General features: G+C 36.3%; 1 protein-coding gene across 3 annotated transcripts in view; it reads left to right on the plus strand.

Moving 5' to 3' along the window:
* LOC108977559 (protein similar) overlaps window positions 1-16505 on the plus strand; it is a 165868-nt gene that overhangs the window by 21222 nt on the left and 128141 nt on the right. For all 3 annotated transcript variants that reach the window (XM_018947286.1, XM_018947287.1, XM_018947285.1), the window contains 5 exons: window positions 2932-3119; window positions 3264-3514; window positions 3588-3812; window positions 3885-4051; window positions 4126-4232. In XM_018947286.1, coding sequence (XP_018802831.1) covers window positions 2932-3119; window positions 3264-3514; window positions 3588-3812; window positions 3885-4051; window positions 4126-4232 — 938 coding nt within the window. The remainder of the gene's footprint in view (window positions 1-2931; window positions 3120-3263; window positions 3515-3587; window positions 3813-3884; window positions 4052-4125; window positions 4233-16505) is intronic.

The following is a 16505-nucleotide window of genomic DNA, read 5'->3' on the forward strand; positions in this document are numbered from 1 at the left end:
ATTTTTAACAAAATTATGAGATCTTTCCATTAATTTCCCAATTTCCCGAAGCAATTTTCCTTGCGTTCTGGAGTTTGATACCAGCCGGGCTCCTTCAACAGTGTAATGTGACTTCCGACCCATCTGATTAAAAAATAATTTAATTTATTTGCAGCATTTTAAGCTTTAATGAAAGAAATCTTACGAATCCAGATAAAAAAAACTTGAAAAACTGGATAAAATTAACTTTGTTTACACAAAAAGCTAAGCTCAATTACATACCTACTATATTGAGCTAGCTTTTTTTTCTGAGTATTCACACAAAGCTGAAATACGCATTAACTCGGGAATTTACATGCTTCATTCTCCTAGAAAGGGCGATGCCATATTATCTTAATTAAACTTACAGCATAACTTGTCTCATAAAGCCCATAAAAAGTTTTTTTTTTAAACTATTGAGAGTAGTAAGTTTTATAGTGTAACTATTATTTTCAGCAGGTGTGTATGTACTCATTTAAATGTTGGAAGTGCTTGGTGGCTTATGATATTCGTGTTATTGTTTTAAGGTAAACTCGCACGCGCCTTGCGTGCTTTCATGTCGCGATCGGCTGGCTAAAACAAAAATCAAAGTAACCAGAAAACTAGGCAGCGAGCCAAAGTCACACAGTGGCACCGATAAAAGCAGCTGCGTTTAGAATTGTTCAAAATTAGAATTACATTTTATTTTTGTTGCTACATAATTTTTCCGTCACCACTCCGTTGGTCGTCGGTCGTTGGTCGTGCGATTCGTTTATCGTTAGCGCTTCTACGCTGCACAATACAAATATTAATGCTATGTATTGTAGTAATAATGTTAATACCTATCGCGTTATCTGACTAACAAAAGAAATCGGCCGTTAAAAGCGTGTCCAGCGTTATATATTTTCTTAAAATAGGTTCCCGTTAAGTAAACAGTAATCTTTGGCGAATGTTCATGGCCTCATTGAGCGCATGTCTTGTTCTCCGAAGCAAATATTTCAGTTTAGAGTCTTTGTGAAAGGAAGACAGTCAGAGGGTAAAATTGTTGACAAGTGTCTGATTTGCGACTTCTGTATCACTTTCCTTTCACAAAAAATGAGTGCTTTTTTTTTGGATATTGCAGGCTTCGTGCCAAGTAATCTGCTAATCCGATTTTCGAAGGCAATTCACTTAATTTTTTGTATCTTTATTAACGGTAAAAAAATGATTCTCAATGTGGCAAAACTTTGTCGTTCTAATAATAACTATAATTAAAGTAACTTAGAAGGTAATTACGGATACGCTTTATAATATATGTAAATATATATAGGGTTATTCATTACGAGGTTCCCTACTTTTTTATGAAAAAACACAGAAACTTCAAATTTAATGGAACATTTTTTGAATATTATCTCTTTAAATTGTCAAATGTCTCAAATGGCCCACTCGTTGAGTTCAATTTTCGACTGGCAACTGGCGAATGACGCGCATGGTGTTTTGTTCCAAGGCCTGAATCGAAGCGGGATTGTTAGCATAATCTTTAGACTTTACATATCCCCACAGGAAAAACTTTAATGGTGTGATATCACACAATCTTGGTTGCCAATCGTCCGGCCGAAAGCGTGAAATTATTCGTTCACCGAAATGTTCTCTCAATAAATCCATTGATTAATGTGCCGTCTTGTTGAAAAAAAATGTCGCTGCGGTCACGGGCTTCAATTTCAGATATCGTATAGTCGGTTATCATGGGGCGAAAATATGATCGCTATACACGGTTACGTTTTCACCGGCAGCATTTTGCCAGCACTTGAATCTCTTCAGATTGCTCTTCGTCCCAAATGCGGCAATGTTGCTTGTTTACGTACCCATTGAGCCAGAAGTGGACCTCATCGCTGAACAAAGTTTGGCACGATAACGTCGGATCTTCTTAGACTTTTCAAGATCCTTTCGACCGACCGATGTCGCATGGTAAGGTTGACCGGCTTCAGTTCTTGCATAAGCTGTATTTTGTACGTTTTCAATTTAAAATCTCGTCATAAAATGCGCCAAGTTGTCCCATACGTCAGTTCGAATTACTGCGAACATCGTCGAATCGACTCTCACAGGTCTTGGTGTACACTCTCAGCTACGGTTGCTATATTTTCTTCACAGCGTGCTGGGCTTGGTCTATTATCCATTAATGACATGTCTAAGGCAATGCTAAATGTCCGAGTAGCCAGGTCCTTCACCATCTAATCTCTCCAACGGAGTGGAGGTTTTTCTCTTCCTTTGCTTCCACCACTATCTATTAATTCGCTGAACTATGGCACTGTCGCCATTTTCTTTCTCTTGAACACTCCTAAGGCTCAGCAGCTTGTAATATTTTCTCCAGCAATAGTTTGAAGAGGAAGAGTAACACGATAATGAGTCTCTTTGTCTGAAACCTCACTTGGTATCGAACGGCTCGGAGAGGTTCTTACCGATCCTGACGGGGCTTTTGGTGTTGTTTATCTTCAGTTTATGTAGCCAGATTAGCTTTGCGGTGATGCCGAACTCAGACATATCGGTAGCTTCTTTTAAATCGAGACTGATGTGGTGTGTGTTAATCTTCCTTTAACGCGTCTTTTCTCATATTAGGTAGGATAGTAGATTTTGTAGATCTAAAGCCGCACTGATAAGGTCCAATCAGTTTGTTGTCGATGGGCATCAAATCTTGTAACCAGTTTTATTATTATTGAGAAGGCTTATCTCATGGTAATTGGCATAGATTGTAGGGCCCCTTTTTTTGTGGATTAGACAGAGTTTAACTTTCTCAAAAAATTCGAATTATTAGGACGATACAAATACCGTTCATTCATATCTATTGAGATGTCTAAAGATAAGCATCGAAATTGTATTCTAATCCTAGTCTCTGACCACAGTCTAAGTTCTTTTCATTTGCAATACTTTACTCATTTCATTATTTTTCTGTTGCAGAAATAATGAAAAGCGCAAGGAAAAATCCCGTGATGCGGCCAGATGTCGGCGTTCACGCGAAACGGAGATCTTCAGCGAATTGGCACAGATTCTGCCATTGCGCAAAGAGGACGTCAACCAATTGGACAAAGCATCTATAATGCGCATCGCCATAGCTTTCCTGAAAGTACGCGAAATGCTGCAGTTGTGTAAGTAGAAATTGAAATATACTTGATAGTATTGATGTAGTGATGGCCGTCAATATTTGTGGCAAATTTAGTTTGATTAATGCATTAGATATACCACTTATAACAAAAATTGTAAACAAAATTAATATTCGTCCTCTTTTACAGTCCCGAAAATTCAAGATCTTCTTGGCGATATAAAACTAGACAATGATATTGAAGACAACTCTAATAGTTCAACGCAAATGTCCGTCGTGTCAACAACGGAAAACACTGATGGAAAATTTGATTTGCTCAAATGTGTCGAGGCTACACAATTTATCAAACAGACCTTGGATGGTTTTCTGATGATCCTCTCCAATGATGGCGACATCACCTATGTTTCAGACAATATAACTGATTACTTAGGCTTAGCAAAGGTTGTGAACGTTAAAAATTATTAAACATTTGAACAAAATTATTATAATTTTTCTTTATTTTTTTTAAATTTAGATTGACATACTCGGCCAACAAATCTGGGAGTACAGTCACCAATGTGATCATGCCGAACTCAAAGAGGCGCTAAACATCAAACGCAACCGTCTGCCCGATAAGATTAAAGATGAGAATATGATCGAAGAAGGCATTTCGACTGAGCATCGTGATCTTTTCGTGCGATTCAAATGCACATTGACCAGTCGTGGACGTAGCATCAATATCAAGAGCGCTTCGTACAAGGTTTGTTCGAAAACCTTGCCATATTTGCATGCTAGAAATATCTGCTTTTAATTTTTCGCTTTATCTTCATAGGTTATACACATAACTGGTCACTTGGTGGTTAACATGAAAGATGATCGTGTACTGGTCGCCATCGGTCGTCCAATACCCCATCCCTCCAATATAGAAATTCCATTGGGCACTACAACATTCTTGACAAAACACTCTTTGGACATGAAATTTACATATGTGGATGAGAAGTAAATTGACACAATCACATGTGTTTTGACAAATCGAAATTCGTTTATTAATATTATGCATTTTCTTTCTTCAGAATGCAAAATCTCTTCGGTTACAAGGCCGAAGATTTACTTGAGCAATCACTGTTTGCCTGCCATCATGGCGGTGATTCGAACAGGCTAATGGCAACATTCAAAACCGGTAAGTAAAAGTGTTGTCAATCATAATAATAGTATTATTTAAGCATAAAACGGTAAGTGAAAGTGTTGTCAATCATAATAATAGTATTATTTAAGTTATTTAAGTATAAAACCTATTCTAGATGTATACTTATAATATACGTTCACTGATTAAAAGAGACACGACACGTAGGGATTAGGTATCAAAGTGTAATGTAAAAATATAAAACATACATACATATGTATATGAATTCGAAGCGCGTTTAGTGTGTTGCGCATGACGAGGTGAAACAAATATTATACACTAGATAATTAGTCTTATCACTAAAGTTTGTTGTAAGCGCAAGTACTCATTTCGCACATATTCACATAAATGTCATATGTGTACGGGCAGACGATATTTCATATATAATTGGTGTGTATATACAATGTTTATAGTTCGCTAAATTCGTAGAGAGTGGTTACTTTTTACTTTATTTGTGTATATTTTGTATACAATTCGAAAACACCACACAGCAGAGTTCATAAATATTCTTCATAATATTTCGTTATTTTATTACTCTCTCTCTCTTCGATTTGTCAAACCATGTAGACTAGCAAATCGAACAAAAAACTGGTATAAATATGCTAAACTGGTATAATCCACCATAGTGTCCAGAGTAGTGGCGCATCAAAGCTGGCTTAATATAACTTTTCTATCTAACAAAATGCTCTACTAATAATAAACACTTTGGAATGTTACACTGTGCAACATAATTTTTCAATATGTATGTGATTGTATACAATTTTCTCAAGCGCGTTGCGTTACAAAAGTAGGGAGCACAAGCTGTGACGCCAGGCGAATGTACGCATTTAAACTGCCACGCAAAAGTTGAAAGTTGAACGTTTCGCAAATGCTACGCCAATGCACCCAGAATTCGCTGCTTTTGCTGCACAAGCAATTTTACTTTTTAGCGATTTGTATACTCTTGTAAACAGTGTTCTTCGCTGCAGCAAACAATGCCTTTTGTTAGAAATTACATTTCGAAAAACAGAAAATTACTGCAAGATATACCGAAGATGAAACGATTTTATTATAGGAGATTTATACGCTTTATTTAATGATTTTCGAAAATTCGAAATTTAAATAGTAATTTTAGTAAGTTCAGTAAAATTATAGAAATATATTACATATTTAAGAAAACACCTAGGGTATATTAAGGTAAAGGGTTTATAGGCTTAAAAAGTGATTTTCGAAAATTCCAAAAATTGGGGAAAATATATTATTTGCCGATATACTTACGATGAAACGATTTTATTATGTGAGTAAAAGGTACATATATACTTTTCAAGTAGCGATTATCGAAAATTCGAGATAAAAATAGTGATTTTCATAAATTCGGAAACAGGATGGAAATAAATTATTTTGGGTTACACCTATGATTAACCAATTTTAATAAGGCAATATCAAGGAAAAAGGTTTATCGATTTAAAATAGTAATTTTCGAAAAGTGAAAATAAAAGAAAAATATGTTATTTGAGAATTTACTTATGGTGAAACGATTTTATTATGTGCATTTAAGATTTATACATTGAAAATAGTGAATTTCAAAAATACGAAATTACAATATTGGTTTTCGAAATTCCGAAAAAGAGATTGTATAAGGATATACCTATGATTAACCGATTGTAAGAAGGGAATATCCAGAAAAAAGATGTATAAGCTTAAAATTGTGATTTTCGAAAATTCCAAAAATATGAAAAATAGGTTATTTGAGAATATATCTATGCTGAAACGATTTTATTATTTGAATAAAAGATGCACTTAAAAAAGTGATTTTCGATAATTCGAAATTAAAATATTGATTTTCAAAAATTCTAAAAAAGAAATAATAATTTATTTGATAATATATGTACATACGATGAAACGATATTATTATGTGAATAAGTTCATTTAAGACAGTGATTTTCGAAAATTTGAATTTACAGAATTATTAAATTCTTAAATAAATTTTTAAATTATTGTCATAATAGACTTTGAAGCTATGTTTTTTTTTTGTTTTTTTTTTACTTTCAAACATTTCTGCTTACTAAATCAACGTTATACTAGTCTAAAAGCACTAATTGCACACTGTATTAAAACAAGGAAAAAACGTTTACGATACTCTCGAAATTTTGCTGATTTGTCTGACACACCCGAAACCCATGAACGAATTTCAATTGTTGCCAACGCTGTTGCTACTGCTGCAACATTTTGCATTGACTCGTTCAACGCTTATCGTGGGCCACATTTCTTCTCGACTTTAGGGTTTGTCAGGAATTTATTGTTTCCCCACCGCACCGTAACCCCGCTACATTTGCACAATATGCAGCAGTCCGTGTGCATCCTTACATATTGTATATGACAAACGGAAAACAGTATTTACGATGTGGCTGCTAGACTGCAAAAATCGTGTGGGGTGTGAGTTTGTTGAACTTACGGCGTTTACTGCGGCGAATGACGTTTGCAAAGAATGTCTGCTTGCAGCGAAGTTGGCTCGACAATTTTACAGTCTTTATCAGCTTGCATTCATTTCACGTTGCATTTCATTGCATATTATTTCGTTTAGATTCATCTTTTTTGTTTTTTTTTTTCTTAACTTTCTCTATGAATTTGCGTTCACTTGCATGAAAGCATATTTATATCTGATTTGCCTTCAGTGTTTACCGAAAAGTCTTTGCAAGCACTTTCAACTTTATGTGGCGAGTTTCAACAAAGCTATATGCTTAAATGTGATAAATTACTTTATATTAGTTCCTATCTTGGCGATACCGTGCGCTATGCTGAGTTGTCATAGCTTTACTTTATTAACATAACTTCGACACTTTCTCCAGTTCATTGATAAGAATGAAATGTTGCGAATAACGTATGATTTAGTTTTTGTACCCGTCTATCTTATCTTAGTTTAATAGTTATCTTAAGTATCCGTTCTACATTTTCTAGTGTATATGTTTATATATCCTATTTTCGTTATGAAAAGTTCTCGATACTTACAATTTTTTTTTTTATTTTTGTTAGATTTATGTGTATTGCCTCCGAAGCCTAAGTTTATTATTGACATACTTATAGATAAGATATTTGTTTTTTATAAATAACGTAAAATTAGTGGCGTAATAGCAATTATATTAGATTAGTTAGTAGTCCAAAAGATTTTTTCATAATCTTCGCATGCTTTTAATACGCCTTCGGCAGCTGTTATTGTTGTTTGTAATATGGTTGACTAACATGTAGAGGTATGGACTTCCATTCGTATATATATTATCTGATCAAATTTGAATCAGACTGATCAAATAAAACCAATATTCACCAATTTTCACGTTTTTTAATGCAAATCTTTGTTTTCCGCTTAAACAAAAATAACTTTTGGAGCCAACACAAGCATGCCAACTATTAAACCAATTTGCCATACACTTGTTATAAGCTTTGCCTAGGATGTCCTTTACTACGTTTAATTTTTTTTTTTCGTTTTCGGCTGATTTTTGAAGCGCCATTGACAAGATGATCGAATATTTACAAATTCATGTTCATAAACCCACGTTACCAGTAATGGTGTGTTTGATGAATGTAGCATCCTCGGCTACGTTGTCAACCATTTCTTTTCCGTCCTCTATTGGAGATTAAACCTCCATCCAGTCCGGGATTTGTCCGGGTCAAATTTGATCAGACCATTTCCTTCCCGTCCTTTACTCAAAATTAAACCTCACACGCACATTTAAAAGTTGTTGTGCCAATGATTGAAAAAATATATATTCTGTCGGGATAAGTCCGGGTAAAATGTTGAATTTCTCTTGCGTCGTTACACGAATATCAAAAATAGTAGTACCAATGTAGGAAAAAATCTATCCATTCGCTATTTATCCATAATGCGCAATTTAAATGCATTAGTCCGGGTCAAATTTGATCAAAGATCAATGCCGCTACGGAATTCTTGGTTCTTCTTCTTGCGCTATATTCGCGACTTTATGTCGATGTAGCGTTATGTACATTACAGTTGGTCACCATTTTGCCGCCATAGTTGCAAGTGCCGACATTCAAACAACAACCACGAACTTCGCAAATTACTTCACGCTTGATAACTGCCACAAGCCAACGGAAGCATTGCTGCTTGCAACTGCTACAACGTAGATGGTAATGCTTTCCCACGACACTTTGCGCTGGCAAATTATGCATGTAATAAAATTGGCGAATGAACGCCGAACCACTGCCACCCCCATACCAACCGAAAAACAACACTCATCGCAGACGCATTTAATACGGCTGCCTCCTGCCTGCTGCATACACTCGAGTTTAACTTAAGTGCATTAACATAAAATGGCAATAGTTTTCGCAATCCATTGCCGCCGACGCCTGTCTTCATTGACTCACAATGCTCCCGGCTGCTCCTGCCATTGTCGAGCTGCGGTCGTGGCATTGGCGCACACGTTCCATGGCTTTGTTGTTGCTGGTCGGCTGATGAGTGCAACGGCCGTTGTCTCGCTTTTTCGGCGATTGTGCACGGAAGAGGTGAGGAGGTGCAGGAGCTAAAAAGTGCAAGCGTTGACTCCAAGTGTGCTGCGGTATAATTTTGGCATAGCAGCGATTTGGTATTGTCATTTCTTCCTTTTTCACATTATTTGCATGGCACGGCAACTCCTTTACTTCATTTTCCTCTATATCAACAATTTAACTTTTTTAAACTTTTTTGCATGTAGCAAAATTATTTTACCGTGACTGCGCAGCGACTACCATGAGTTGAAAAAGGCGACGGCACTTTCTGATTTCAGCCATTTAGAAGCTGGCTTGTGGTTGGATTTTAAGTTATTCATAACACTAAGCCATATTTTTCCGCAAATGGTAATGCATTCTTGACAACGGATTAGCAAAGTTCTCGCCTGATGACGGCGGATATGTTTGTGTTGGCTTTTTATTTATGCAAATTAGTTTAGTAGCCACAAATAACGCGCTTTTAGCATAATAAAATTAGAGAACATAATCAGAGTAAACACCCTCTACATGTGTAGGTATGTATGTGGAAAGTGATATAGAGAAGTTATTAGTTGGTGGATTTGAATTTAAATTTTGGTTATTTTTGCAAAAATAATGCAAACGGACTTAGTTTTACTTTCTAGTTTTAAATCGTCGCCGAGGTTTCCTAAGTTGTCAATAAACTCGTAGGCTTACCTTGCGTATTTGGTATTTACCTCGAATGATAGATTATTACTTAGATAGTAAAAAAACAAAATAAAACTTTCGATAAATTTTTTTATTTTTTTTATTTTATTAGAGCTTACATAATAAACAAATTATTATATAAACTAAAGTACGCAGCTCTAGCATCATAGGCTTTCGGCTGACTGATGCGAAAAATTAGATACTAGTTTAAATACAACGAAGGAGATCTGTATCCTTCAGATAACTGTAAATCTTTCGATAAATATTGTTGCTAAATACGAGAAGAGCTCGGAGAATATTTGAGAGCTACTCAATCAAGTCCTATCAAAACGTTTAAAAGCAGTCCGATACACTTAAAAGCATGGAAAGCCATATCTATTGAAGTCAACAGACATTGAAAGACGCTAAAAAGATTAGTTTTTGCTTCGGATAGTTACTGGTTATGAAACATGGATCCATTGGAAGAATCCTAAACGCAAAATATCATATGTGAAACCTGGCCAACAGCCAAATCAATGGCAAAGCCGAATACTTGACGCCCATATAATGTTCTGTATTTGGTGCGATCAGAAGGGCGTGCTGTATTATGAGCTTCTAAAGCCAGGAGAAATCATTAATAGGGAACGTTACCGCTTGAGACTTTTTAAGTTGATATGAGCAATTGCCGAAGATCGTACGATATTTGCAATACTGTTGTTGTCGTAACGCTTATCTAGTCCCCGTTAGGCTGGTTCATATAAGTTGTCAACAAGGTCATCTAAAGGTAGGCCTAGAAGACGTGCTGTTTCGACGGTGTCTGACCATAGGGAGAAGGGTGTCAAATGTGTAAGGTTAGCTGGGCATTCAAAGCGGTGGTTAGAGTCGTGCGAGGATTCGTTGATTCTTGGACATATATTTGATATGTTGGGGTCGATTCCTGATAAGTAGGAGTTTAACTTACTACGGAGGTGTTTATGGCTCCACTGTGAATGGCGGTAAGTGCATGTTTGACGTTAGTTAGTGCAAAATCTGATTAACGTATTGTCTTATGTCGTCGACATAGTTGAGGAAGGATCTCTTGATGCTCCTAGGAGGCGGTTCCGCTTCAAGCAGATGCCTGCAGCGATGATTTCTACGTAAACACTCCAGCAGAAATTGCTTAGAAAGGCCTCAAAATGCTCTTTAACTGGGAATATGTGGGCCATAGAATAGGAGATATCAAGATGCATTCCGTTATTGTCCGGAGTGCAGTGCTTTGACATGTCTGTAGCTTCCTCGGCTGCATTTCACTGCATACCGTCGACCATATTGATGCCAGTCAATTGCCTTGTATGTTGCCGGCTAACAATTTGAGATTTTGTTGCGGCTCTGTACTCTGACTCAGTCAAAAGATTTTGATCCAAGCAGCGAATCGAACAAAGTAAAAAACATTTAGTAGTAACCTCTTGGTTTAGTCATGCCTTGTGCATCCTTTACTTACATGTAAAATGGCTGTGAACGCATACTCGGAAGTTCCTTCAACTAAATTGCGAACCTCAACAACTCACCAACCCCAACACCTGTAGACAAATATTAATGCATCCGCATTGCGAGTATAAATGCTCATGGAATCTTTATAAATATGTATGCATTTATGTATACAGTGATGTTAACGTGTTTGAAATGTGTTTATTAAAAGTTCCTTACAATCTTCCTGTCTACATAAGAAGAGTTGGCTAGTCGAAGCATACTTTTGTCTCAACTCATAGAACAGCAACAACAGCAACAACACTTGTTCTTTTGCGTTTATGCGAGAATTAGTATATTTCATTAAGTCCATAAAATTGAAGTGCACATGCACACATACATAAATACAGGTACACACAGGAATGCACTTTGCCATTCACTCTATATAAATAAATAAACTTTAATGCGAAATTCTCTTGACTTGCTTTGGGAGTTCGCTGTCTAGCAGCGTTGGAAAACCGACGAGTGTTTGAATTATAAGCAATAGAGTTTGTGGAAATGCCGCTGTACTGAGCTATACATACACACATACATACATAAATGCAATACACTGCTGTTTCGTATCTCGTTTACGGCTTTATTTGCAAAATGCAACTTTGTGAGAGATGGCATCGCCGGCAAAGCTGCTTGAATTAAACGAAAGGAAGTAAGGATGTTTCCCCAGCAGGAAATGTAATAAATTGACATTGATAGGGTAATTAATTGCTTAATTCGTACTTACTTCCTTGCTACGTATAGCGAATATTAGAGGTTGCTAATGCATTTATGTTTATCTATTAGATAGTGCATATATGTGTGTACATATAACGAACCTGCGATATAGTATATACATATGTAATGTAAAAGCACCGTCAGCAGTACCAAAAGATCGATCAGGTTTCGGAAGGACCTTTCCGAGTTGTTCGATATCAAACGAGGTTTCAGACAAGGCGACTCCCTGTCACTGTTGCCAGTCATAACTTCGAAGTTGTAGATAATTTCGTCTATCTTAAGAGCAATAACAATGCCAGCTTCGAAATCTAGAATAACTCTTGCCAACAGGTTCTACTGCGAACTGAGTAGGCAAATAAGTTGGTGTTCGATGGGACGATATCCCGTCGTGGTCCGGAGTGCAGTATTGTGGCAGGTCCGAAGTTTCCTTATTTGCGTACCACTGCATCCAGGCTACCATATTGGTGTGGGGTATAATTGAGGACCGCCCGACCGATTGCCTTCTATGTTGCCAACAGCGTTTCTTTGTCTCTTCCCTATGTTCTGCCGGCTAGCGACTTGAGTACTTTATTTTGATCGGTCTGTTTGTCTGACGGCTATGTCTTATAGTAGATTATATAGAGATTGTAGCTTATGGCATATTCTTTTTTGGGTTTCCGCCGTTTCGTTTCTGCGCGTTACAAACGTCATGGCAAACTTGATATATCCTGTACAGAGTATGAAATAAAACGCAACAAAATAGTCTACATTAAAAATTAATTTTTTTCTAAGAAACTCTTTTTTTTAATCTCTAAAATTTAATAATATTATTTATAATCTAATTTTATTAAAGCAATAACCTAAAGAAAATTTTATCTACTTGGTTATTACGCGCTTAATTAATGGCTTTTCCTGTATCCTTTGTGCCGTGGTTTGTTTGCTGCTGGTAAGGAGTTCAAACAGGTAGCAAATAAATAAGGAAGGATGCAGCTAGTTTACCTTTAGGAAGTACGAAAAACTGCATCCGTTATTTATTTTGATTATTTGTTGCTTTGTGCCAAGTGTATTTCACTTCGCCTGCAAGACACTGCGATGACTTATGATGATGAATGAAAGTTACGTGTTTTGCTCACATATTGAATTAGTCGGTAGTAAAGTCCTAAGCTCATTGCACTTGCATACTCTCATTCATGAGATAAATAATGTAGTCGCTGGCTATAAATCTAATTATATTACAATAAATATGAATAATACTAAGCTGAGTTTAATATGGAGTGAGGCATTTGCTTTACGAACGAAGCAGTTCGTTGAAAGCGTTGTAAAAGCGAGATTTGCCATGTTGCATTTTAAACAACGAAACGATATAAAATACTGATTTTAATTGTTAAAACTATATGACAATAATTGCGATTTGTTTATTATGAACATAAAAGTATATTAGCCGTCTTCGATTCGGCATTTCTCTGCTTCAAGCGCTGCTCTCTACAGCTGTAAGCAACAATATAGTTAGCGAGTTGAAATCGAATTAATAGACTCTTTAACGTGATATAATCGCTTTCTTTAATGCTATCAATTTTTGTTTGGAAGATTTGAGACCAGCTTTACTATTGTGAATGACTCAAGTCACAACTTATTTTCTAAAACGAAGATACATAGCATCTTTATTGGGTTTAAAAACATAATATTTTTTTGTGGATAAAACAAATTCATGAATGCCTTTCTAAAGTAAGGGCTTATTAAAATATAATTTGGCTTGGAATGAAGCGTTTCTCCAACAAATAAAAAACCTAAGTCAAGTCTTCAGGCGTTGGAGAATATAAAGTGAGATCCATTTCGAGGTTTCCTACTATTTTTACGAAAAAATACAGAAACTTGAAATTTATTGGGGAGTGTCAGATGGTCAATGCATTGAGTTCAATTTTCAATTATTGGTTCGAGTTGTTTTGCTCGAAGGCCTGAAGCGGGATCGTCCGCACAGACCTTAGACTTTGTATATCCCCCACAGGAAAAAGTCTAACGGTGTGATATCATACGATCTTGTTGGCCAATCGACCGGCCAAAATGTGAAATGATCTGCTCACCGAAGAGTTCTGTCAAAAAATCCATTGATTGATGCGACGCGTGGGAAGTGTGTTGAAACCAAATATCGCCGAGATGACGAGCTTACATTTCAGGCTTCAAATAATCGGTTATTATGGCATGATAATAGTCGCTATTGACGATTACGTTCTCAACGGCATCATTTTTAAAGAGATATGGACCGATGATTCCACCGGCTTAGAAACCACACCAAACCGTTGTTTTTTGTAAATTCAATGACAGCTCTTGAATCTTTTCAGGCTGAAGAGTAGAGCCAAATTGCAGCAATTTTGTTTGTTTACATAGGTACCTATTGACACAGAAATGGATCTCATGGCTGAACAAAATTTGACTCGAGAACTCGACGTAAAATGCACCAAGTCCTTCCATACGTCAGTCCGAGTTGCTGTGAACGACGCCGAATCGACTCACTCTCAGCTACGGCTTCTATATTTTGTTCATTGCGCGCTGGACGTGATCTCTGCGGTCGAATATTATCGAATAATGAATGTTGGGTCTCCAGATGGGTGATGGTGTTGCGAAAAGTACGCTTAGCAGGCTGATTGTCTTGAGCATAAGGAGAGAGAAGCTCGTGAAGCACATTCTTTGTAGAACTTTATAATAAAATTGAACGATTTGTAAATGTTCAGACGTAAGTTTTTCTATGATGAAGTGCAAACAATCGTGATCTGTTAAAAAAAGGGTGTTTGAAAAAGGTATCTCTACTTGAATCATTCGTTATTATGTTTCGCCACAAGCACTATCAAGCAGTTTGAACAGCTGATATATCACAGTTTTCTTTAATGGTTGGTGAATCGAAGACAGCTATTTATGATGTATGTACATCAGCTGCTCCCTAGCTCCATTCACTTTCTACGTACGTCAAACAAAGTAAATATTAGAAATTCGTTTTTATATTATTTTTTATTTTGTGGTGTGTTTTTGTTTTTGAAATTTTATTAAATCTACAGAAATTGCACTTGAAGTTTGATATCTTAAATATCCAAAACAAGAAACGTTTTTGCAATTAATAGATATTGAAAATGCCTAAAAGCTTAAATTTTAAATCGCGCACATTGCCAATAAGCATGATTCCATATGATATATATACATACCTACATATATAGTTTAAGTACACATCGATATATGTATATATATATGAATTTATTTGCTTGTATCTCTATTGAGTTAGCATAGCCGGCAATGCTAACCAATTGACAGCACGTAGCTGCCGAGACATATGCTTCGCACACACATACATATGTATGTACATACGTGACATGCAAGCAGCTTTACAATTAGCAGCCACACGCCGCTAACGGCAGCTTTCAGCACTTGCCACATGCTGCTGTGTGCGCAAATAAGCACGGCGCTGCATCACCTTCAACCTCCACTTGCCTTTCTTTGCAGCGCGCTTATCTTCCCGCTGCAGCCGTCTTCTACACCGTTGTTGTGATCCTTTTTTCGCAACTTCACTGCAGCGCATTTGTCTGCCAATTGCTGCTCATTGTCACGTTACGCAATTGCTGAAATGACTTGTCCATTGCATTACGTTGCCAGTTAACTGCAATTTTTGCGTTAATAAACGAGTCGAACATTTCCCTGCCATGGCGAATGGGGATTCCACAATCACAATGTCTTTCTATAGAAATTGCTAAATGTGCTGCAACTCAATTGCTGTAAGTCAATAATATACGACACATTTAGGAAAGTGAATTACATTAAATTTTATTGGCATTTCAATGTCTTCGCATCTTTACTTATTTTTTCTTGTAACGCTTGCTTTTGGCCAGCAAGTATTGAATTGCCTTTTTGTTGCCATGAAATTTTATCTTTTAATTCTGTACATTAATTCTCTTCGAGCATACGATTTAAAATATTTTGTGATTTTTGAAATGTTCTTCACTTATTTTTTTTTTTACATTTTTATTTACTTTAATTTTGTTAGAATTTCTGTCTTAAGTATGCTTAATATGAAATTTAAAAATAGCTAGTAACTCAAATATAAACCGGTTGCTTAATAAATATGTAAGCACTGTCGTATTTGCTTGCATTCAAATTTAGTTGTTGGCTATGTGTCTTCACCTTGAGGAAGTTTGATGTATAATCAGCAATTAATTTGAAACGTTTTGTATGTATGTAAATTGAGCTGTTCCATTGCTGCTTTTGATCACGTTCGAACTTAGTGCATACATACATACATTTATATTGAGTACGCCGGTTCTACTTAACCCCCTCTACATGTAATCTATTAAAAACTATTTTAAATACCTGAGACATTTCAAATTGTCAGAAATTTTTCGTTTTGCGTTGGCGCTTAGAAAATTGTTAAATTTTTAATATTAATTATTCTTAGGATGTAGATGTACCATCACGATCCATTTCGAAGTGCCCTACTTCTTTACAGAAAAAACACAGAAACTTCAAATTTAATGAGGGAATGTATATTAGTATCATTCGAACATTCTTTGGCATTTATTTTTTGAAGATTATTCCTTTCAAATGTTGGCCGCAGCTACGTCTCAGTTGGTTTATCCGTTGAGTCCGATATTATTCGATGATTCGCTCAAGCATTTCGACTGGCAAACTGACGAATGACAAGCGTGATGTCTTGTTACAAGGTTTCCATACACTTCTTATAAGTCTCGGTTGTGGTGATCTTCAGCGGATTTAGACTTTTTGGTTTGATGGACGTATGTCAGGTAACTCTTTTGATATGAGTCACTAATTGACAGCTTCTTAGCCAAAACATTAACCAACATGTGTTGAGTAATTCCATAGAGGTATTGAGATCCTTTGTTTTGACGACTCACATGAGGGAAGGTTGCGTTGACTTCACGGCTTTCGCCGAATGCTTAGAGCCGATCTGGC

This window comes from Bactrocera latifrons, unplaced genomic scaffold (genome assembly GCF_001853355.1).
Source record: "Bactrocera latifrons isolate USDA-ARS-PBARC rearing strain unplaced genomic scaffold, ASM185335v1 scaffold_91, whole genome shotgun sequence".
Taxonomy (NCBI): domain Eukaryota; kingdom Metazoa; phylum Arthropoda; class Insecta; order Diptera; family Tephritidae; genus Bactrocera; species Bactrocera latifrons.